At 48.8% G+C, this 23,382-nt stretch overlaps 1 protein-coding gene across 7 annotated transcripts in view; it reads right to left on the reverse strand.

Moving 5' to 3' along the window:
* Window positions 1-6,013: 6,013 nt before the first annotated feature.
* The window catches only part of arhgef18b (rho/rac guanine nucleotide exchange factor (GEF) 18b), a 38,071-nt gene continuing 20,702 nt past the window's right edge, over window positions 6,014-23,382 (reverse strand). For 6 of the 7 annotated variants that reach the window (XM_076022833.1, XM_076022834.1, XM_076022832.1 and 3 more), the window contains 18 exons: window positions 23,020-23,160; window positions 22,271-22,521; window positions 22,045-22,170; window positions 21,815-21,932; window positions 21,469-21,723; window positions 21,300-21,376; window positions 20,963-21,141; window positions 20,702-20,778; window positions 20,228-20,410; window positions 19,992-20,138; window positions 19,506-19,621; window positions 19,020-19,088; window positions 18,873-18,920; window positions 18,019-18,282; window positions 17,761-17,910; window positions 11,670-12,009; window positions 10,242-10,376; window positions 6,014-9,830 (listed from right to left, as the gene is read on the reverse strand). In XM_076022833.1, the coding sequence (XP_075878948.1) occupies window positions 9,571-9,830; window positions 10,242-10,376; window positions 11,670-12,009; window positions 17,761-17,910; window positions 18,019-18,282; window positions 18,873-18,920; window positions 19,020-19,088; window positions 19,506-19,621; window positions 19,992-20,138; window positions 20,228-20,410; window positions 20,702-20,778; window positions 20,963-21,141; window positions 21,300-21,376; window positions 21,469-21,723; window positions 21,815-21,932; window positions 22,045-22,170; window positions 22,271-22,521; window positions 23,020-23,160 (2,936 nt within the window). In that variant the 3' untranslated portion in view covers window positions 6,014-9,570. The remainder of the gene's footprint in view (window positions 9,831-10,241; window positions 10,377-11,669; window positions 12,010-17,760; window positions 17,911-18,018; window positions 18,283-18,872; window positions 18,921-19,019; window positions 19,089-19,505; window positions 19,622-19,991; window positions 20,139-20,227; window positions 20,411-20,701; window positions 20,779-20,962; window positions 21,142-21,299; window positions 21,377-21,468; window positions 21,724-21,814; window positions 21,933-22,044; window positions 22,171-22,270; window positions 22,522-23,019; window positions 23,161-23,382) is intronic. The other variant, XM_076022829.1, reaches the window with a different exon arrangement.

Here is a 23,382-nt window from a genome sequence, read left to right on the forward strand (position 1 = left end):
ACGTTTTTTGCCATCTTCCTTTCCATTCAGCTCTTCCCCTCAGCCAATCAGCTGCCTCCGTGTAACCCTCTCCTCTCCAACGAACTTCACATCCTCCTTCACTACACCCATAAAGCTCCTCCTCCTCCTCCTCCTCCTCCTCCTCCTCCTCCTCTCTGGTCTCCTGCCTGCCACTTCCAACCTCAGCGAAACGCCTTTGTCTCAAAATTCCTTCTCTTGCATGCATGCATGCATTTATTCATCAAACATTCAACTTGCACATGACTTGTTAATAAGGAGGAAATACTGATTCATGATAAATTGATGATTTACTGCACGGATATCCAAGACAGCCAGAGGTCACGTTGCCTTTAAGTGGCTTCATTTCATTTCCTCGTTTATTTATTTTTTTATTTTATTTTTTAGAGTTGAACAATCTCTGTCCTCTTATTGGCTGGCGTGCTCTTCTTCTCCGCAAGCCGGAGGGGGGAAACGCCGCCTTTGTTTGAATAACCGTGTCGTCCTCACTTGTTTGCTGTACAACAGGTTCCTGGTGCCACTAACAGCAGATGACAGGGCGCTCAGCCGAGCACGCTGCCTGCACATTATCATGTTATCCCAGTTAATGCACCCGAGACGCCCTGCCAAGCATCTCTGACATGTTAATGGACCGACATAAGACCCGTGATTAAAAAAAGAAGAGCCTGCGCGGCGTGTGTGTGTGTGTGTGTGTGTGAGTGTGTACTTACAGTGTGAGAACCTCCCAGAGTGAGTTCACAAAGCCAGAATACAGTTTTGACTCTGTTGCGTAAGAAGGTTTGTTCCTTGGAGGCGAGGAAGCCTCATCTGAAAGACAGTGAGTGTGTTTGGAATTAGAGGTGAATGTATTTCTGTACAGAGGGAAACACATTTGATTTAATTACCACCAAAATGAACACAGCATCTCCTTCCTCTGACTTCAATAAGCAAACAATTCTCAGAAAAACTCATAATTATATTCCGCTTCCGAGTGAATAAACGCTTTTTCTACCCAGTGTTCCTCATTAATTAACCCAAAAACCAGGTCATTTACTATCAATACTCACCAAAGAAATCCTAAAAATAAATAAATGATCTGACATTAGACGCAGGTCTGAAAACATCTTTGTTTGATCATCTTAATTCTTACCAACGCAACTAAAATCTTATATGCACTGATTGCGTAATCTTAGTCGAGGTCGCCCGCGGAGCTCCTGGTTGCAGGTTGAAGGTTTTTCGCCATTAATTATTGAAGTGCTCAGCCCTCATTTGGAGCGCAGACGGGACACTATGTGTTCAATTAATATTTAACAGAGAGTGCAATAATCTCAAACTGGAGTGCTGCTCTTTACATTCCTAACTGGGTCACAGGGTCCCTACCTCTTCTCCGACTGGTAGGCCGCATCCCAGCGCAGTGAAAAACCTGCCTCCACGTCTGTGTGGTCGTCCTGAAGTTTCCGCGGAAGCGTGGCGGGGCCTTGCAGAGGGCGGCGGCCAGGCAGCGGCCAGGCAGCGGAGGACTCGGAGTGCCTGTCATTAAATATTCAGATGGAAAAGTGGGGTTTTGGAGACTCGTGTCCTCCGAGCGCTTCCTGTTCTGCTTTTTATTTATTTATTTTTGGTCGCATTTGTTTTAAAACCAACCCCCCACCCCCCAAAAAAAAACCCCCGAAAGGATAGCAGTTCACGTCGAGCAGGGTAACAGAGATTTCTCCTCCATTATTCATGCAAAACACACTGGAACGTGCACACACCCGGCAACAGCACAGTGTTGCTGCAGGTCTTTGTGGCCTTTTCTGGTGTTTTGGCTGCCGCTCTCTCTGCTCCCCTCCCCCCCTTCCCACACACACAGACACACACACACCCTCCTCCTCCTCCACCACCACCACCACCACCCCCTCCGCCTTGCCAGACAGCCCGCTGACCCTGCCAACTCTGCCGGGAGGCTGGAGAGACGCTGCTCTGTTCCAGCCCCTCGAACTCGAGAGGCTGCGTTCAGGTCCCTCCGACCGTGGAGCTGCTGCCACGCTCGCTCTCAGCTCGGCTGCACTGCGGCAACATGACAGCCTCAGTTCACCGTCCCGGGGAATCTGGGCGGCTATTGTCAGGGCAGCCCGTCAAAAAAAGTTTCCATGGAAACGATCTGACTTGACGGCGCAAAGTCTGCTGCGAACAACCCAGCCGATAAGAAAAGAAAAAGAAAAATTCCCAGAAGCAGCGGCAAAGATTCCGGAATCTAGATCAGAGGATAAGTGGAGTCTCAGGACCCACATTTTATTCCTTATCATGAAGTCACGACCCAAATTTATTCCACAAAAATGAAAACGCTGGCCCACTTTCCATCGTGTCTAGTAAATAAATTATTGAAATTATTGAATTGTGTGTCCTGCGAAATAATTGCCCAATTTCTTTTTTTTTAAAGGGAAACTGCCGCGACCCAATCAAAACAGCTCCACGACCCACCAGTTAAGAAACACTGATCTATACAGCTGCTGCAGTTACTGCTGTTGTTGTTGTAGTTGCACTAGAGCCAGAAAAAGCACTGGAGGCGCACACACGCAGATAAAGAAGACAAAAGCACCATTTGAAAGAGACAAAAGCGATGTTGCTCAGCTCGTGGCAGCTGAGAGGGTCTCGGCGCAGCAAAGTGCACCACCACCCAGGGCCACGTTCTTGGAAAGGGACGGCGGGTGGACATCATGGACGGCTGCAGTGCTGAGCTCTGAGTGCACCATCAAGAAAAGAGCAGAGACCCCTGCAGCAGCTCCCTCCAACCCACTTCAGATTCATTTCACGTGGCTTTCTGACAGTAAGTGTTGCTGCAGGCGCCCTGCGTCCCTTTCAACTGCATTAAAGCCGGAGATCTCCTCCACTTTTAATTCTATTTTCTTAAAAGCTGCGCATTTCTACGTTTTCTGCAGCGGTTGCTATGGGCGCCAGGAGTAAAGTTTACCAAAAAGCTCCTTTGGGATCCTCCCAAGCAGCAGGAGTTACCTGGATAGGCTGCGTGTTCCCCTTCTGACCTGCAGCAAGTTGTTAATGAACCTGTCAGGAAACGATTTGCTTAAAAATACATCATTATGTGCAAGGAGGAAGTTCAGTGATGCTAACTGAAGAATGGACCAATATAACTGGGTTGACTGGGTCCCTGTTGGAAATCCAGAAACTAAATCGGTTCTATTTTATGTTGATAAATTCAGCTTCTTGGGTTGGGAGAATATCTTAAACAAACTATTAATTTTACTATATACACACTATTAACTTTAACATTTGGAGCGAAAGGTATAAGCTCCACTAGATCAGTTGCAAAGGTGTCTGGCTACCAACAGTGTATTAAAGATTTCTGAAGATCTGAGTCTTTTGTAAAAAAAATTTTAAATCATCATGGAAGTTTTACATTCCTGCAGCAGATGCTTTGTGCATCATAATTAGAGCCCAAAATCAATTTCCAGTCTTAGCTGACCTATTAAGTTCTTGACTATTTGCTGTTAGATTCCTAGCGGCGACAGAATTTTGTGAAAAATTTACTATCAAAATCAGTTTTACGTTGAACTTACACAAATTTAACGGAGGAAGCAAAAAGAAGACTGTATGGGAGACTCCGCTCCTCTTGACCGTCTACCTTCTCATGTTTGCAGGCTGATGGCGTTCAGCACACGGCTACACGGGGAATAAAACCGGAACGACCAGACGGGGTCACAGATCGCTGCCGAGGGTAAATGCAGAGAGAGAACAAAGAGGGCGAGCGAGCGCACGCTCCCTTTATAATCCACCTTGTGCTTTCAGTTCACCTGAGGCGTCTCCCAGCAGGACAATGGCCGTCCGTCCCTGCACCTGATCTGATTTCCACCTGGCATGACCTTCCCATACAGAGACCGTTTCAGCACCGGCCTCGCGCAAGGTGTGTCTGTGTGTGTGTGTGTGTGTGTGTGTGTGTGTGTGTGGTGGTTCCCTTTGTTGACGATCACATGAGCGGGCCGGAGGAACAATGACCCTCATTCATCTGAACCCGATCTCCAAAGGTGAGGCCGTGAAATGGCTCCAAGTTTACATATGGAGCCCCGCACCCGTGAGAAACACCTTTTGTCCCGCACTGTAAATGTGTAACTGCACACAGCTGTCCGGGTCTGCGGGCGTCCGCCTCCCAGCGTGACCGGCCGACTTCAAAAAGGCCTTATCTCGCGCAACTTTCTCAGACGGGAGGCCGAACAAGCGAGAGGTGGAGGCGGGTCCGGTGTTGTCCTGCCCGCTATCTGCCAGTAACAACCTGCAGTGCAGAGAGTTCACCTCGGGTCGTTCCAACAAGAGGCCCCCCGGCCGGGAGCGGCGATACAAGAGCGAGATAAGCCGTGGAAGCACATTCTTCAGAAAAACATCACTTACACAGAAAGCAAGACGGCCACCGAGAACGGCGTGGGCGGGGCCTCCACGTGGCGTTACAAGAAGGAAAATGCGAGGAATGTGATAAGCCGGATTAACGCTGAATTCCCACTTCACAAAGTCAATTTGTCAAATAGCTCATTTCTGCTTTCAAATTCAAACCAATTTGAGAAAAGACGGTCGACGGATCAGTTTCATCTCGTGAAGCGTCGACACGAGGTTCAGCGTCAGTTATCAGTATTTCACTTCCATCACCACACAGAACTGAGTTGACCCGGCATTCTTTTCCTTTCCAGCAAATGTGTTAACACAGTGTGCCAAAGTTCACCCTTGACACACTCAACCATAAAAACCTCCCCTTAAGCTTTTTATACTCACAACAATGTCAACACTGCTGACGCGAGCGCTTAAGCTAAAAACAAGCTGCGCGTCTTAGCTGCGCTCCGCTTGGTCATCCAGCAACCCAAAAAATATAGTGATCAAACCACTTCTGCGACCAACCGAGCCAAACGTAGGAGGAAAAAAACCTGCTCCTTCCTTTCTCCTCTCGTACAATCGGCCAGACAAAAAAGCAACTGGTTGCGAGAATACACGGCTTTGTGCTCACGGGGACTGAGAGAGAGGCGAGGCCCTGAATTTGAATCGTGTTGCTGCCTCGGAGCCAAGTCGGACGGTGCCAGAGTGCGGAAAAGCTGTTGGATGTGCACGGAAAAGGGCCAAAAGAAGAAAAAAAACAAAAGGAGCATAAAGCTCACAGTAACTCACGGTCAGTTAAAGGAGCGTTTAAAGGAGCCTGCAGCAAGGTTCGTCTAAGTCAGTGGAGCATCTATTACAGCCTGGCAGAGTAAAAGACTGCAGACTTCCTGTAAAACTGCATCACGCAACGGCAACGAGCCGCCAGGCTTTTCTGGACCAGGACCGGAGACGCTGGAGAAAGACCAGCAGGGGAAAAGGAGCCAAAAGAAAAGGAGGAAGAATCAGGCCCGGGGAAATAATTGTCGAAGAGACAAGAGGAGAAGCCACTAATGACAGAAGACAACAAAAAAAGCGGCCGCCGCTGTTGTGTCTCCGCAGGCGGGAGGACAATAACACAGGAGACGCACACAAATGGGATTGAACAGCGGGCGACCGCGGCACCTGAAAATAGAGCTTTGTCTGGGAATAGACGTGTCATTTGGCCGTCTCAGGCCGGGGTCAATGACAGTGCTAGAGCGCCGCCCAGACGACGGCCACGGCCTGCGTGCCGGCTAATTGGCTGGAAGGGGATTATCTGCACGGCAGGCGAGCGCTGGCTCAAACGAGGAGGCACGTCGGTGCGGCCGCAGGACAAATCCTGTAAATATGACTTTCAAAGAGCGACAAACATTAATTGCACGAGTCAAAACACGTAGCGGATGAGCCTGTCGCCCGAATTGTAAAAGGACCGGCAAGAACATTTCACAGCATCAAGGAACATATGAGCAGTTAATAGCTTTACACCTCGTTACTCAGCCGCTTCAGGGAAATATGAATGAGTTACTGTGAACGTTTTCAAGTGCAGCGGTTGTGTCGTTTTATAGAACTTCATATAATTTTACACAAAACAATACAAGAGTCACAAAGGGCCTTGAACAGTCAATAAAGACACAGGTCAAGATCAGTTTCAACCGTTTTATTACTAAATTCTCTCTAAGGCAGCAGTTTGTGTTCACAGGTCATTCTAACATCTCGCAGTGAATAAAAATTATAATTATTATTATTTAAAAAAAAAAGAAAAAAAAAAGAAAAATCATTTTTGCCATGTGCTTCAAACATAGAAGAGTTCACGGACGACAACAAGCATTATACACATCAATTTCCCCCTTCAAGTATGCTACTATCCAAAGTGACTAGTGTACAAAAAGACAATGGCAGAGGAATTAAAATATTTTCACAATTATTTACACGTTTTACAGGTCCGAGAGACGAATGTTCGACAGGTCTGTTTAGATTTTTTTTTTTTGGTGGTAAGCGCACACACAGTGATGTAACCGGCAGACCTCCGCTGTCTGACAAGACAGCGAGGAGGTTCGGCAGAGCTGCAGGAAGTCTGAGTCCTTCATTCCTTCATTAATGTGAGTCACAACCTGGAGAGGAACAGGTGGAAACACCGGGAGCACAGCGAGAACAGAGACAGCACTGGTTAGAGAGCTGGAGGAGGAGGAGGAGGAGGAGGGGGAGGAGGAGACATGATTCTGACTCAGGTACATGTTGAGAGAACAAGGTGAATCACTACCTGACTGCAACCCCTTCACACAGAGAGGCATTTTTAAAAAAAGGTCCCATGTTTCGAATATTCTTTCATAACTTTCCATTTTTTTTAAATGGCAAACTGCAGTGGAGCAGCCTCACATGATTCATTATTGAAATAAATAAAAACCTCGACTGATGCGCTGCCAATTGGAAAATAGCAGAGTTAGCCCTCTGTTTGCAGCCTCCCAGAGGAGGCCCAGTTGCAGCTTCCTACTGAAAAAAAAATAGCATGATTTATTGGTCTTTCCACACGTTTGGAAGGGGACAAAACCAAGGCAGCTCCAGAGGATAGAGCTGGGAGAGGCATGGGGTGCCTTTTGTGACATCACAGAGGGCTGGTTTACAGATCTGTGTGTTTTAGCACACATTTTTTTTTGTTGACAAGTGGAGGGAAGCTAAGAGGTGCAAGCTTGTCTCCTTCCTGGAACATCTATGAATAGAAATGAGATAAAGTACATTCTGTATCGTCTGTTAAGAAACGCTGTGGCGCCTTTAGATTCTCAACGCTTGTTCCAATGATCTCTATGGGTCCTTTGTGTGCATACAAAAACAGATACTTGTTATCTGGAGTGAAACCATGACACGGCAGAGCCAGACGTAGAAAACGAGGAGCCGAGAGCAGACTTTGGAGCAGCGATTCTCCCTGGAAGCCTCCAATGAGCTTCCAACAGCCTGCGGACGACCGCACCGCTGCGCCGTGGCGGCGGCATCCCGTCCTCCGTGAGAGGAGGCAGACAGGAGTCCCAGTCTTTGGCCTAACCGACTGGAACCAGGGGGACACCGACGCCGACGATGATAATGATGATGATGATTGGGTTTAAAATACTTGTGGTGAAGCGCAACAGGCAGACGGCAGGCGGCGCACTCTTTAACGACGTGACTGCGGCTCCATTAAAGAAAAAGAAAAAAAAAAAAAGAGAAGGAAAAAAGAAAAGCCAGCGGAGCATCACGCAGGAAACGCACAACAGTCGAGCACAAACAGTCATTTCTGGATGTTTCAGTCATTGAAACATCCAGTCATTTCTGGATGTTTCAGAAAACCTCCGTGTTCCTGCGACGGCTTGAGCCGCGATGACAATGTACACAATGTTCGCAACGACACCGAGGGGTAAACAGCTCGATCTCAGCCGGGCCATCGATCCCCTCCGGGAGACGAGTCTCTCCCGGACGTGTTGGGAGCCAGCGCCCCTCCCCCACCATCCCTCACAGACTTCTCTCAACACATCGACGCGTCAGCCGCTTCACCATTTAAAGCGTTTTTTTTTCTCATGGAATAAAAAAAAAACAACCAAATAACAGGTGGTGCCGCCCCATCGTTCCTCTAAAGTACAACAACGCCGGCTGCTTTCCCCCGCTGCCAAGGCGCAGCAGAGATTAAAGAGGCGGCTAATGAAATGCCATCGGTGATCAATATGGCGCCGCGTCGATGGGAGAAGTGGCGGGAGCCTCAATTAAAAGTGACACCGCCGGTGTGTTTTTCTTTTTTTTTCAAAACTCGGCTGCCGTGAACTCTGATCCTGGGAGCGACTGCAGAGTGCCGAGTCAGCAGCAGCAGCAGCAGGGTTGACGAGCTGCTCATCTGCTGACGGATAACTTAAGACTTAAGTGGATTGAGCGGTGGTGGGGAGGAGCACAGTGGTAAAGTCAAGGTAAAGAATTGACGGGGGCGAGGCCAGACGACCAGCAAAAACCACACCTTCAGGTGGATTCATATCTCACTTTGAATCAGACTTGAAACATGACACACGCATGAAAAACCTGTCTGATTCAAAGAGAGATATAAATCCACTTAAAACCAAAGACATAAGTAACGAACACAACTGACCCACAACTTCAGGCGTAGAGGACAAGAACACTTGGTGTACTTGGACTGACTTTGGTCTGATTGCAGCCTTATTGTCCTTGGAGAAATGAAAGACTCAACCAAATCGCTCCAGTTTGAGACTAAAAACACTTTTTGATTATCTGCTGGAGGAGTCGAAATGAAAAAAGGACCCCTGACGCAAAATGAAATGTCATGTACATCGTACCGCTGTAATAACACAAATCTGCTTCCCAGCTGAGGTCCGAGTGTGGAGTTTGGTAGTTTCACTTCCTGGACGTCAAACCGAAATGTGACTCGCTACGTTGCTGCGCGTTTTCGCGAGAAAAAGACAACAGGCTCCTCCCACACCGGCCACCTCGCTCGCTGTTAAAGCTAAACACATGTTAACGCTTGTACCGTAAAAAACAAAAAACAAAAAAAAACTGCAGCGGGCATTAAGCGAGAAAAGACGAGAAAAAGCTGCAAACTGACCACATCCACGAGTCTGCTGTCTTTGCAAAGGAAAACGCTGTGTGCCTTTTTAAAAGTGAGTTTTTACGAGCGGTGACTTCGGTGGAGATCAGTTCTCCTTCAGCCGCCTGCTGCAGTTCAACGACAATCCGACACATTTCGCACAAACCGACGACTGTACAAACGCAACGCTCCCACACAGTTCACTCACTGGTCAGGAGTGAAGTATTTACAGTGTGCAAACCAAACGCCCTGCGCAGAGAGCTTGTGTGCCTGGTGAATTCTTCCTGGTTGTCGGGGTCGGGTTGGTTCATCGCTGCCTTCCGCCTCCCGAAGCCCAAAGCCTGGAAGTGTCCTTCTTTCTATTTTTCATTCCACGTTCCTCCGTCGCGCTGCTGGAGTCTTTGGATTGGCATAACTTGGTATCAACCTCCTCCTGCTTGCTACAAAACAGCCGTTCTGTCTTTTTAAGGCCTTCCATCCTCTGGTGAAAATTTGATTTTTAAATTTTACAATTAAAAAAAAAGAAAAAAAGAAACCCAACAGTCGCAGGTTTACGGCTAAGACGATGTGTCTTTCTCTACTCGGATGCTGGCTTTACATGAAACCCACACTGCTTACTGAAGGGAGGGGGTGCGGTGGGGGGCTCAGAAGAAGATGACGTCCTCCTTGTTGAGGTCCTCGCCGTGGTTCTTGTAGGGGGGGGGCAAGCTGTGGCTGTGGCTCAGGCCGTGGAGCTGCGCGCTGGGGCCCGGCGGCTGCAGGTGGGCCTGGAACTGGAGCGAGCCGACGCTGTGCGAGTGGGGCGTGGGGGCCGCCGAGGGCTGCCCAGGGGCCGGGGGGGCCGCGGGGGCCGCGGGGGGCTTCTGGGCGTCTGCTCCGCCGTTGTCTGGGGGGGCCACCTGGTCTGTGAGCGACACGGGGGGGGGGAGAAAGTGAGAGACGGCGTGAGGAAAAAAACAAAAGTGCGGCATCTGAGAGTGGAAGCGAAATCAGAGATTAGCCGTTAGCTGGGCGGCTGGATTGTGGGGGAGGGGGGGAGGGGCATGCGGAACCCTGGCCAGTGCTGTCTTTGGTCTCAAGTCTGACTGCGAGAGCGCCGGATAAAAACATCTGAGCGGCTCAGCCATGAATCACGAGTGTTCACGCAGGGCGGCTCTGGTCTGAGGTCGACAGGAAGCTTTTTTTTTGGGGGGGGGGGGGGGGGGGTCCAGCTCACCCAGGTGGAGAATGCGTTTCTCTCCGTGGGAACCTGGCTTGGTGACGCACAGGAGGGAGGGATTGTTTGCGTGCGTGTGTTTTGTTAGGATAAAGGTACCTGCAAAAAGATGCAGCGGGTGAGAGTGATGCTGCTGCTGCTGCTGGTGGGGGCTGATGGAGCGCTTGGCCTTGAGGGAGGCGTCGTCTCGGGCGGAGAGCTTCAGCGGCAGCATCTGTCTCATATCCATAGAGGCTGGGGGTGGGGGGTGGGGGGTGGGGCCACAGAGAGACAGAAGGTGTTTCAAAATGAGATTTCCGCGGTAAACACTTGAAAGGCTGCGGCCGAGGCCTCCTCCCTCCCCCTCTCCCTCCTCCCCCAGAGGTGGGCGGAACCTATTTCTACAGCTAATGTGATCTTGATGAGCCCCTTAAATCACAGCCATCGGGTCGAGCTCCAGTCGGCCGCAGATGGCTCGTCCGGAGGGAGGGAACGAAGGAACAAAAAAAAAAAAAAAAGGAGAGAAGAAAATCAATTTTAATACATTAGAAAACACCGTGCTGCTTTAAATCAAGCACGGCAGATGGACGGAGGGGAAATTGGCCCACACTTTGTATACTCTGTAACCGAGTATCGATCGGCGGCGCGCCAGCTCGGGACTCGTAAACCATCGTCGCCATCGACGCTCGCATAAAGCACGGCGCTCCGGCGACCAGCAACAAGCTGGCGTTGTGGACCGTAATCCTCAGAATATATCATCTGAGGGGGGAGCAGACAGCGGAGTCCACACCCGCTCTCTGCCAGGCTGTGGCTCGCACAGTGTGACAGCAGGTCAGCGGCCAAGGCCTTCACCGGACTCACACTTGGCTTCCTGGCGCTGGACTGCAGAGCTGCTGTGGCCTCAGATCCTGGAGCTCTGATCTCAGTTCCAGTTGGAGTTCCAGTTGGTTTTACTGTGTTGCACATCATCTTCATATTGACACCCCTCATTATCTATCTGTCCACCCATCCATCCATGTATTTAACCATCCGTCTATCTATCTATGTATTCAACCATCCATCCACCTACATATCTATCTTGGTATCCATCTATCTATCTATCTATCTATCTATCTATCGATCTACCTACACATCAATCATCCATCCATCCATCTTTCCATCTACATATCTATCTTGGTATCCATCCATGTATACAACCATCCCTCCATCCATCCATCCATTCATATATCCATCTATCCATGAGTTTATGTGGGACATGTTCCACAAGTTGTATGTTTTACTTCCTGGTTGTGCAGCTCACTCAACAGGCCCAGCTGTGTTTTCTGCTCCTCCAGCTCTAAAATACCTTCTGGCCCACGCTGTCATTTTTAGGTGCAACCAACTTAACCTCTGCCCACCAAAATCTGACCGGGGCTCAAAATACATGCGGCCAAAATGTGTGTGTGTGTGTGTGTGTGTGTGTGTGTGTGTGTGTGTGTGTGTGGTGGAAAAACAACAAAAAAAAGTCTAATCTTTCTAGTTTTCCGTCCCCCCCCACACTGTCCTCACCGCTGCTGTCGGTGCGGTGCGAGGCCTTGCTCGTCTTGCCCGCCTTCCCCTTGCCGCTGCTGCTGAAGGCCGCCAGCTTGGTGGGGATCTGCTGCTGCAGCCCCACCGGCCTGTGCAGCTGGTTGGTGGTGCTGAGGAGGTGCAGCGGCACCTCGGTCTTCAGCGGCAGGCCGGAGGAGCTCGTCTCCCGTCGCAGCGCCACCTCTGGCCGCTCGGCGTAGTCGGCCGGCGCCACCGACAGGCTGCCGCGCGCCAGCGGCTTCTGGAGAAGCGGCAGGTCGGAGACGTTGGCGGCCAGGCCGGAGGAGACCCCGTTGAGACTGCCGGGGAGAGGAGCCACCTGGAGGAGGAGGAGGAGGAGGAGAAGAAGGAGAAGAAAAAGAAGAAGAAGGAGGAGAGTTTAGGAATTATCTGATGTAATTCAACATTTGTTGACTTTTTTTAGAAGACCCAAGCTAAATTGCATTGCTTTTTTCCAACAGAACTGTAACTTTTGCTCAGAGGTGGGACGTAACAAAGTACAAATACTGAATATCTGTTTAGTATCCTGATAACGGCTGGAAAAAAAAATCCCTGACCCACCTACAATACTGGAACTGGAACCTTCTCCCTGCGCCTTCAAAAAGGCATTTTTATTAAGCAGTGGACCAAGTGGTTTGGATGTGTTGGCATCCTCTAAATGGAAGAACTGAAAGGCTGATTCTGCGGGGATCCTTTGATTATCCATTGTCGAATGTCTTGGTGGGCCTAGCAATTTGTTTGTACTGCTCAAATTTCATGTCAGAAATCACTCACTGGCAGACCTTCCTTCTTTCTTTTCACTCCTTCAGAACACCCGTCTTTCCCATTGTGGTAAAAAAAAAAAAAAAATTGAAAAAACAACGCATCTGATTATTTGAATCTTGTTCAGTTTTGTTAAAAGAAAATAAAAATACTGAGTGGCAAAAAATTTGACTATATAATGTATGAACGTAAACATTGCATTTTAATGTGATCTTGAAATAAGAAATGCAAAAAAAAAAAGAAAAGTCATGCAAACACATACAAAAACATGGATGTTGTGCCTTTGCTCGACATGAGACTCTGCTGAGGTCTGACAGGGAATCAGAAACACATGTGACTCGTCCTGCTGAGTGAGCAAGTTTGGTTGGTTTGGAAAGCAGGCTTTTGATGTGTTCCAAGAGGCTCAAGGACAATAAGGCCACACACACACACACACACACACACACACACACACACACACACACACACACACACACACACACACACACACACACACACACACACACACACACCAGTGAGACATGTAAAACCCTTAATAATCCCCTGGCACATAAAGGAGTGTCTTGCACGGCGGGCAGGGCTGCTAGTCAAGCCGGAGAGAAAGAAAACGGCTCTCATGACATCACAGGACAGGACACTGAGCGCATTGTCCAGCTCATGACTAAACCCAAGGAAAGTTGATACACCGGCTGAGTCAACATTGCCGTCCGATCACGGGAAGGGACGAGCCAGGAGGATGTGCGCGACAATAGGAGCGTTGCACTGTTTGCATTAGTCGGAGCCGAGCCAAAATTTTTTTTGCACGATTAGCACCTGTCGTACACAGCCGACCAACTCAAGCTCCTCGGCTCATCTGAACAATTTCCAGTGACTAAAAAAGGTGACGTTTAGATGCTTTTTTCCGCTGAGCCATTTCTGCAAAGTTCCTCATCTAAGAGCTCTGTAGCATGACTGATCCAAAAGGAAAAGCTATGAAGATGTAGATGCACATCGTTTTGAAGGGCACCAGCTGATATATTTAATCTTGCTTGGTTAGCAGTTGCAGACAAGACGCTGGAACTGACTGATATCAACCAATTCATCTTCTGAAATGGACAACATTATGAGAAAACTGCACACTATCAGGCCAATACCAGTCCGTCCAACGCAGCCTTCACTCTGGGGACTTTCACCTGTAGTCAACTCTAGTGTTTATAATGCAGCTGGCAGGAAACATGATGGATGATGATGATGCAGCTACTTCCTGTGGGGGACTGTGTGTGTGTGTGTGTGTGTGTGTGTGTGTGGGGGGGGACGACTCAGGAAGACTGTTTTCTGTTTTACAGGGCGTGAAGGGCAAACCCATCTGAGTGTGACTGTGTGCGAGCAGCGACTGCAGGGACCCCTGCCTACCCCCCCACCCCCCACCTCCTCACCGCTCCCCTGGTGGGACAGTAGAGCATGACGGCCTGACAGGAGGCACAAAGGGGCCTCGCAGCAGGGAAAACTCCCTCCGTTCCTCCCAACATAAATCCTGCATCTCCCCACCCTGTCCCCACCTCACTCCTTCTTTTCCCCCATCTCTCTTTCTCCAGGAACACAGATGTTCCATTGTTCCTCCCGGAACAAGGTGATCGGCTCTGTGCGGCACTAGCGGCAGCTTTCCAGGGGCAGTAAAAGCAAAGCTGGCAGAGCACAAACAGCCCTGACTGACAGCACATAAACAATTAGCGCTGGCTGCCGTCCAGAGCTGTCTGTTAATGACAGCCTCGCACCGGCTAATTACACAGGCGGGTTCCTCTCATCCTGTCCAACTGCCCGGATGCTCCCACACCAACTGCTCGTTGGCTTGTCTGGAACCGGACACCAGGCAGGGGGAAGATATAATGAGCGTGCAGCAGGTGATGTGCAGCGGAGCAACACGTGAGAGCGAGTTGCAGTGGGTAAAGTTTAAACCGACCGTCCGCTGGAGTCATTGGCTTTGTTCATCGAGTGTGACTGTGAACAATGGCTCAGCTATTCATACAGTGATTAGGTTTAAATTTCCTGAGGGTGAACAGAACATGACAGACAAGAACAACACTTGGATTCAACCATTTCATTAACAGTTTTCCTCGTCTGTTTAATATCACAGCTAGTAGACTGTTGTTCACAAACCTCAAAAACCTTTGATCTCCTAAGAGTTCCTCCTCAAATCAAGCAAAGGAGCCATTTCAACTTGACGACAAACTGACTGGAGATGTTTTCCCGAGCATCTACTCTTGGAAAGCAGATAAACTGGGTTGGGAGAGTTGAAGTTCCTCCACAAAGAGTAAAGTACTTGACGGCTCCAGGCCAAAAAACAAGGAGGCTCACTGGCTATTTTCAGGGGGGGGGGGGGGGGGCAAGGGACTGAACAGGATGTTGGGGATGGATGGGAGGATGAGGAGGAGGAGGATGCAGAAGAGTAACATTTTGACAAGCTTGTGGAGGTCAACAGTCCAACAAAAAGAAAATGTTTGCAACACCGACACAGAACCTCCAGGCCAACAAACACCGGCAGTGTTGTTGCACCAAACGTTATGTCACATTTGACGCTGCCAGCATGCTAACTGCAGGCTAAAGGTGTCCTGCACTAAGCCCATAGGCCTCGATGTGGTAAACAGTCATTTCTCCAGCTGTGCTGAAGGCTGGAGGTAAACAACCACACTGCCAGACAATATTAGCAGCAGTTCCTGGCAATCAGCCCAACCAAACATGACCTTTGAGTAATAGAGGGCTGGAGCCAGTCAGCCACTCAGTGCTTCTTAAGTGCTTAGATTAGAGTTGGACTATAAAATAATAGCTGATACAATGACTTTGATGAATACCAGCGCAAATGTGTGTAACCGGTGTTAACGGGAAGCCGTGCGATTTCTTTCACTTCAAAGGCAAGTTTCGCAAAAAGAAACAAGCCCGAGGGACGGAGGCCTCAAAGGGGGAGGAGCCGACTCAAAGTGGGAACATGTTTAAACGCCGACCTCGAGGCCTTTCCCATGCCCAGCCAGTTGAACGCTGCTCCGATATTGGCCGACCACTGATAAGCCGGATGCTCTCCCACTTTGGCGAGAAGGTCAGCGGACAGCGACGAGGTGCGGGACCGTCGGGTGCACAGCCCGGTTCGGGTTAGCTCGCCCGCTGAGCGCATCCAAGTTTTTCCCAGACGGTTTATCCCCCGTCGGTGGGAAACCGAAGATCCCGACTCGATGACAAAACACGCCTGATGGCTTTGGCGTGTGAAGTGACATCGAGCAGCCAGGGCCGCGGGGCTGCGTCCTGGGGCCACGGCCAGTTGAGCTCTTCCTTATCAGCCAGCCAAGTGGTATCGGTTGAGATAGCACATCAAAAGAAAAAGCTGCTCTGAAGCCGGGACATGCTGCAACTAGCGCGGCTCTTGTGCAAACACTCACACGTGTTTTCCGCAACACACACACACACACACACACACACACACACACACACACACACACACACACACACACACACACACACACACACACACACACACACACAGGCGTGTCATTCTCTTTCTTTTTTTATGAGGGCTAATCATAGAAGCAGGGCTCTGCTGATTACTCCTAATGTTGGGTGGTGATGATTAGATGGCGGCTGATTTAAGTGTTAGACTGAGTCGGAGCCTGGAACGCATCTTGAGGTCGCAGCCGATGAAAACAATGTTTGATGTGTTCCGATGCGGGGTGGGAACCAAACCAGTTCCAAATGTCCCGCGACCGCCAGCCAGCCGAGTCACATGGCCGAGGCGGCGGCACAGAACTGCAACACGCGCGCGTGCAAAACGCAAGCGGGCACCATGAGCGAATATCGCGGGCTTTCATCGAACTTGGCGATTACCGTTGGTCGGGTCCGACTCTGGGATGCCGCGGGTCTTATCAGGAAGTGCGTGCAACAAACAAACGGTGCAGTGATCTTATTGGCCGTTCGGGAGAGGGGCCCCTGTAATTACACGGCTCCCTTTGCTTTGCTCATCGCAAACAGATTAGGTCAGTTTAGCCCCCGGGGCTGTTCTGCGGTTTTCCAGGAGGAACATTAAAATGTTCTCAGTGCAAGTTAGATCACAACACACGCCGCTGACTCAGGTCAGCTGTTTGCGTTTGAGCATGACCTGATTTTTTTTTTTTTAAACGATAGAAAAGAAAAACAGAGGCGAACAAGTCTTCTGTGTTTACGGTTTCCTGAAGAAACTTGTTGGGAAGCCACAGAGCCTGAAGAAACAGAAGCACTTCCAGAAAATGTTGTTCTAAAATAAGAGACAGACTGAAACCTGAGACAGAAAAAGAGATGCGTTTTAATTTCCCAGGCAGGGTAGTAAGATGATCAGGCGTTGTATTTGGATTTGAATCAGTGTTCAAGAGTGTGTTTGTATAAGGTGTCACAGCACAGGTATTTTTTCAGTGAGCTTACTCATTTCCATCTAAAAGGTTTTATTAATAATGAACAAATCTTTCTAAATCATTCAACCTTTTCAAGTCGGCTCAAGAAAAAGAGTCTTTGAGTGTGTATTTCTCCCGGTTGTCTGCTCCTGCTGACACAGAGCAGAGTGAAACCTGCCCAGCTGGTGTCACCTCGCTCGGATTAGAAGATAAAGGTGTTTGTGTGTTTGACGCTGAGCAGACGGGACAGTACGGCAGCACAGATAATAAAAGAGACGGAGCGCAGCTACAATAACGGCCCTCCGCAGGGCGTCACGGAGGAAGAGGAGGAGCACGAGGAGGAGCACGAGGAGGCTCCAAACACGGCGCAGGCCTCGGAGAGCACGGCAGGATGATATTAAGTGACGCGGCCGGACGAGGCATGAAATTACAGTCAGACGATCCCGCTCCGAACCAGATCGTCTCCCCGCGAAAGACTCGAACAACGAGCGGCATTGTGTGGGGAGCGAGAGAAAGAGAGAGACGGGTGCAGGTGGGAAGGCAGGAAGTAGCGGAGGTGAAGAAATAAACTCAAGCATCATCGGACCTTTGACTGTGTTTACCACAGTGTTTCTCAAAGTGGGGGGCGCAGAGTCATGTCTGGGAAAAAAAATTCTTTCTCCAAGGTGGGGCGTGACAGAGAAGGTTTGAGAACCACTGCCCTAATGCCATGCAAGTCAACTTTGTCCTAGAGACATGGGGCCACTTGCAGGTTCATCGGGATCCCTCAAGACACAGCCACGTCAAATTTTTCTTCCTCCAAGGTGGTGCGTGACAGAGAAAATTTGAGAACCACTGCTTTACCATGATGCAAAATCCTTACAAGAGGCATAACCTGTGTGTAATGGCAATTTTCACTAGAGCGCTAGTTTCCATCCCACCTCGACAGTCTTCCTCTTGATCCTCTTCTGGTTCTCCAGCCGTTCCTTCTCCTTCTCCACAGCTCTGGTGGACTCTCTCAGCCTCTCCAGGTCCTGCTGGTACGTCTCCTTCTGGCTCTCCAGCTCCCTCCTCTCCTCTGCAAGATGCTCCTGAAACACATCACATTGCATGTTGTTGTTTTTGCTTTTTTTTTAATGAGAAGACGAAAAAAAGTCACATTTTATGCACACGCAGTTAAACAAGGAGGTCCTTGTCACCTCCAGCCGCCTGCACTCCTCCTCCCTCTGCCGGAGACGAGCCTCTGTAGCCTCCGCCTGCTGCCGGTGCCTCTCCCGCTCCCTCTCCCAGCGCTGCTGCTCCTGCCGGTGCTGGGACTGCAGTTTGTGGAAGCTGGCCAGTTCCTCCCTCTGCAGGGCCAGAGTTCGCTGCTTCTCCTGCTCCAGCAGGACGTTTCCCTTGTGGCGGCCGGGCAGGGAGGCCCGCTGCAGCTCCATGTGGCTGTCCCATTGCGATATGACCGCCTGGGGATGCAAACAGCAGCGGGAATGTGTTTAGATTAAAAGAAAATATTGCTGCCAGTGTCAAAAGTCAATGTATTCTATCAGTTATAAGTAGGGATGCACCGATACCAATATTTTTACAGAACAAGTAGAGTACGAGTACTTGCATTTCTACAATAGAGGAATTAGGATAGAATTCTTTTTCAAATTTCTAATTTGAGAATAAAGTATTTTTTTGTGGCCCTAATCCTCTTTCGTACATTTCAGTACTTGCAGACACCGAGCACTTAATAAAGCCATTACACATTATAGAATTATTTACATTTTAGCTGTTATTTGAATAACATTCCTCTGCATGTTTTTCTAGATAACATGGGTGACTGCCACTGCAGTACAAACACAAATTTAACTAAATTCTCATATACATACATATACTCCTGGTATCTGATATCGATGTTGTGGTATCAGCACAAATTTCATGAGTCTGAGTAGAGTACTCAACCCTGATATCAACCGATACTCCACACTGGTATCTGTATCTGTGCTTCCAAAGCTATAAGCAACTCATCTGACTTGACAACGTGAGAGAAATGCAATTTCTCAGTACTTACCTGAATGCTGTAGAGCTTCTGGGAGAGCATCAGCACGCTGGCAAAGAACTGAAACCACAGACACAGCCAAGGTTACAGAAATCCCATGAACACAAGAGCAAATTTCATCATGCCAGTGTTTGTGGAGCACAAGGTGACAGAGTTTACCTCGGCCTCGGGAAAGGAGTTGGACCAGATGCGGCTCCATCTGGCAAGAGAGCTGCAGCCCTCATCAACCTGAGCAAAAGCAGACACACAGGGAGCCATGGAGAAAAACAGCGCCATCCATCACGGGCTGCAGATAAGCTTTAAAAATGGCTCTCTACACTTGGAACACTGTATTTAACTGACCAGAAGTGTGAAAAAGTTTTTACTGCACTAATTCAGGTTATAGTGGTTAAAAATAAAATAAAAAACATTTTTGTAAGACGAATAATCCGATTAAATCTGGATTTACAAGAAGTTCAAAACAAAGTGTTTCCTTCCATCAAACAAGTGAAGTGAAACAGCAAAGGTCACGACATGGAAACTTTCCAGATGATGTTGTTGTGGTCATTACTATTTACAGGAAATAACTCCATGACTCATCCCAAGACATACTCTGTGTGCGTGTGTGTGTGTGTGTGTGTGTGTGTGTGCGTGTGCAGCCCCTACCGTCTGCTCCAGGGTGTGGCTGCCACAGAGGTCTTTGAGCTGAGGGTCGGAGCTCGCTCTCTGGCTCCTGTCTCTGCTTCGAGCCTCGCCAGAGAAGTTTTTCTTCGCGCTGCCATCTGGCACGGAATACATCCAAAAACAACAACACAAACACAAAAAGAGGCAGACAAACAAGACGATTGAAATTAAACACGTGAAAAAAGACACACTGACAGACAGGAGCGGAGCGCGGAAGCAACAGATACAAACATGCAAACTGAGCCGCCAGACGTCATGAAACGCTTTTTTTTCTTGTTTGTAGAAGGAAAGAAAGAAAACCGCAACAACAAAATTCCACAAAAATGTGTAAACAGATTCACAGATTAAACCAGATTTTATTTGTGGTCTCAACAAATGACTTGAATAAATCCATAGAGGCAGATAAAATGCAACAGCAAGTCCGTTAGAAAGGAGACTTCTTGCAGGAGTGAAGTGTGTGGGACGCACTCTTACTGAGGACGGTGGGGCTGCTGTCGTAGCCCCCGAAGGTGACCGCTCTCCTGGGCAGAGCAGCCGAGCCGTTCCCGTCCTCCAACCGGGGGCTTGGAGGCTCTTCACCCGGCCTGGACTGCAGCAGATTCTGGAGGTTCTCCACTGAAGTCAGAGAGCAGGTGAAAGAGTCAGGTTTAGGGATTCTACAGGTCTAATGTCCACAAGCACGTTCAGGGGTGAGTGTACAGTACCATCAGTGATGGCTTCTTTGAGCAGCGTCTCCCCCTGCTGGAGGTCTGGGGCGTCTCCTCGCAGAAGTCTGGAGCGTGAAGCTGTGTCCTCTGGGCCGATCACAGACTCTGCCAGGCCGGCGAACAGCTGCAGCTTCTCAGTGAGAGCCTGAGCGATCACAGCGTCCTTCTGGCCCAGACGCTCTACAAGGGCAAACGCCTCACAATCAGACAGGTCTGCGAAACTGCAACTGGGGCCAAGGCTTGTTTTTTTTCTACTAGACTACAAGACTACTTATTCTTCGGCGAGGATTGAGAATGTATTTTAATAATTTAAAATAAAAAAAATTGTTGGGTTAGTAGTCTTAACAAGGACAATATAACAAATAATAATAAAAAATCCGCAACTGTGCCTATGGCTTTTATGTAAATGTGGTACATTAGCACCCCCTGGTGGTTAAGCACATTAAAATACAATTTTCTCATTTGAGTTACCTTGAAAATCTTTGAACCTGAACGCTCTGGCCTCCTCCTCCTCTTCACTGAACAGCCTCTCCTCCGTGCGAGGACAACTGTGGGTAGATGTGACAGGCAGAAGAGATCAGAGATGTGAAGGCTTCGAAAGGAGCTTCTATGCGAATCAAATCTTTAAAACGGACATTGGTCAACACTTTTTTTTCTAACAAAGCTTCAGTGCAAACGTGAAATGACAGCAGTTTTTTTTTTTTGTGATCTTCTTTGATTGAATTCAGGCACCTCTCCACAGTTTGCCGAATGTGCGTCATCCAGCTGTTTCGCTCCTCCTTGGAGTTGGTGTGGATCTTGTACATTTCTGGCTCGCTTGAGGAGGCGCAGATGAGAAACATGGCTTTCTCCTCGTGCGCTACCTCCCTGACAATCAGCTTCTGAAGAGAGATCACCGACGGCTTGTTGTCCTGGGGAGCGAAGAGAAGAACGAGGGGAAAGAAGAAGAAGAAGTGAGAGCAAAAATTTCAGACTGTAGAATCTTTCACAGCCACTGTGAAGCTGTTCAGGTATTTCCGCAGGACACACATTGTTTGTGCGGGACAGTTCAGAGAGTGAGATCACGTACCACTGCAGCAAATACATATCTCTGATCTTTCTCCTGCAGCAGGAGCAGGACGTCTGACAGGAGCACAGCAAGAATATCTTGAAAGGAAAAATGTTGCAAACAAGGTCAGACTTCAGTCTTGTCTGACAACAGCCGGGACATTTGAAGGTAGTTCGATGTGTTCGCTCACCTTTGAGTCTGCCGGATGCCGCTTTCCAGTTGACCATGCCGTCGTGCAGCAGCCGTCTGCGGCCCTGCGCCAGGTCTTCCCTGCGAAACACTCGGCCGTCTTTGATTTTTCCCTGCGCCTTTGGCTCCATCTTGCTGTAGATGTCTTGCAGTCGACAGCTTTTCTCGTGCAGATTGACCAGGGCGTCGACCTGGACAATGGTGTCTTTGATCAGTGCCAGCGACCGGGACAGGTCCTCGTGCTCTGCTGTTCCCGCTGGAGACGGAGAGAAAAAAAAAAAGCTTAGATACACCCCAGGGTGCTTTTAGAGGAAGATGTTTCTGTGGATGGGTGAGCAAGGCTGGACCTTCAGTGTTGCTGAGGATGCGCTCCACCAGCACTGGGTACTTTGTGATGCGCTGCGTCACCAGCAGGATGCACTCGGGCACTCCTAACCGCCGCACGATGGACAAGTTGTTGATTTTCTGAAGAAAAGAAAAAAACAAAACATGAATTACCACAACTCTATGGGCTGCACATGACGAAGTGAAGGGCTGAATGCGACCTTCAAACCAGAGGACCGCCGATGTGTCGTACCCGTATCACATTGTGGAACTTCTTATTGCTTTGCATCTGTTCTTTGTAGCGGCTCATTGCCTCGGTGTGGTGACTGCAGAAGTCTCCGTAGCTGTTCTTCATCCTCTCGCCTATTTCACCAGAGAACTGAGGAGCAAACACAGCAATGAGCTCTGACAAAAAAAAAAAAAAAAAAAAATCTAAATTCCATCATCTGAGTTTGGCTGCGTGCCTGCCTGCTGCTCACCTGTGCGATCAGAATGTCGGCCACCGTGCTGATGGTGTAGTTTCGGTCCCCGGGCGAGAGCAAACTCTCGCGCTGACGCTCTTTTAACCGGCTGAGGAAATGTGTGTGGAGCTCCAGGAGGCTTTCCAAGCGAGGGAAGATGCACTCCTGTTTTTCTAGGTCCAGCTGCAGGTTCTCCCGCAGCTCCCGGACGTACACGTGCCGCAAGATCTTCAGGGTCCGTACGTGGTGCATCTCTGTCTGCATCAGCTCTGCGCAGTGACACACAGCTACTGTCAGAGTGCACAGGGGTCCTGCCCACTGACTTGATTGGACTTGATTTGGATGTATTTGAGTGGCCCAAAAAGCGCTATATTATTATTATGATTATTATTATTGATTACCCTGCCTCAGTGTCACACTTTTTTGTTTTTAAAGGAAATTTAAAAAATAAAACTAGCAAGGGACCAGTTTTGTAAAATGTTAAGTTGGACTGGTGTATTATGGGTAACAGGTGCAAACTGGCCACTGAGAGAGAGGAAAATCACTTGATCACGAGGGATAAATGCAGGTACTAAAATGTACTTTTTCATATTGTGTATTGTTGGATGCATCAATGATAAACAAGATGACTTCTTTATTTTAATTATTATTTTACTCCTGAAGCACTGATGACTGACTGTGCAGATGAGGTACTTGTCTTTCTATTTATCTAAACGGATTTCATGATCTCCCTTATGGATGAATTTCGCCTTACAAGCCACACTCACCATAAATCACATCTTGCCTCTTCACCATTTCTTTGGTGTGCTTCTTGACGTGCTGCTGTTCCACTGCCAAACTCCAGGACTCCGCCTCCAGGTCCTGGGCGTCGGCGTCCAGTTCAGCCCGTACTGTCGCATAATGAGCATCTGAAAAAGGCACACAAAAAATAAAAATAAAAATAAAAACAAAATTACAACACGCACCGCAGAGCCTTGAGGTTCAGGCTGGCTCCTCATCTGGTTGGAATCAGCATTAACACATGAAGCACAGCTTAACACAGGGCTTCAAAACAAGTCAGAATTCTGTTCACCGAAAAGTACATGGTGGATTCACTTTTACAGTTAGTTTTGCAAGGCTTCAAGTGCATA

This window comes from Nelusetta ayraudi, unplaced genomic scaffold (assembly GCF_046127955.1).
Source record: "Nelusetta ayraudi isolate G7.1 ecotype Tasmania unplaced genomic scaffold, CSIRO-AGI_Nayr_v1 ptg000013l, whole genome shotgun sequence".
NCBI lineage: Eukaryota > Metazoa > Chordata > Actinopteri > Tetraodontiformes > Monacanthidae > Nelusetta > Nelusetta ayraudi.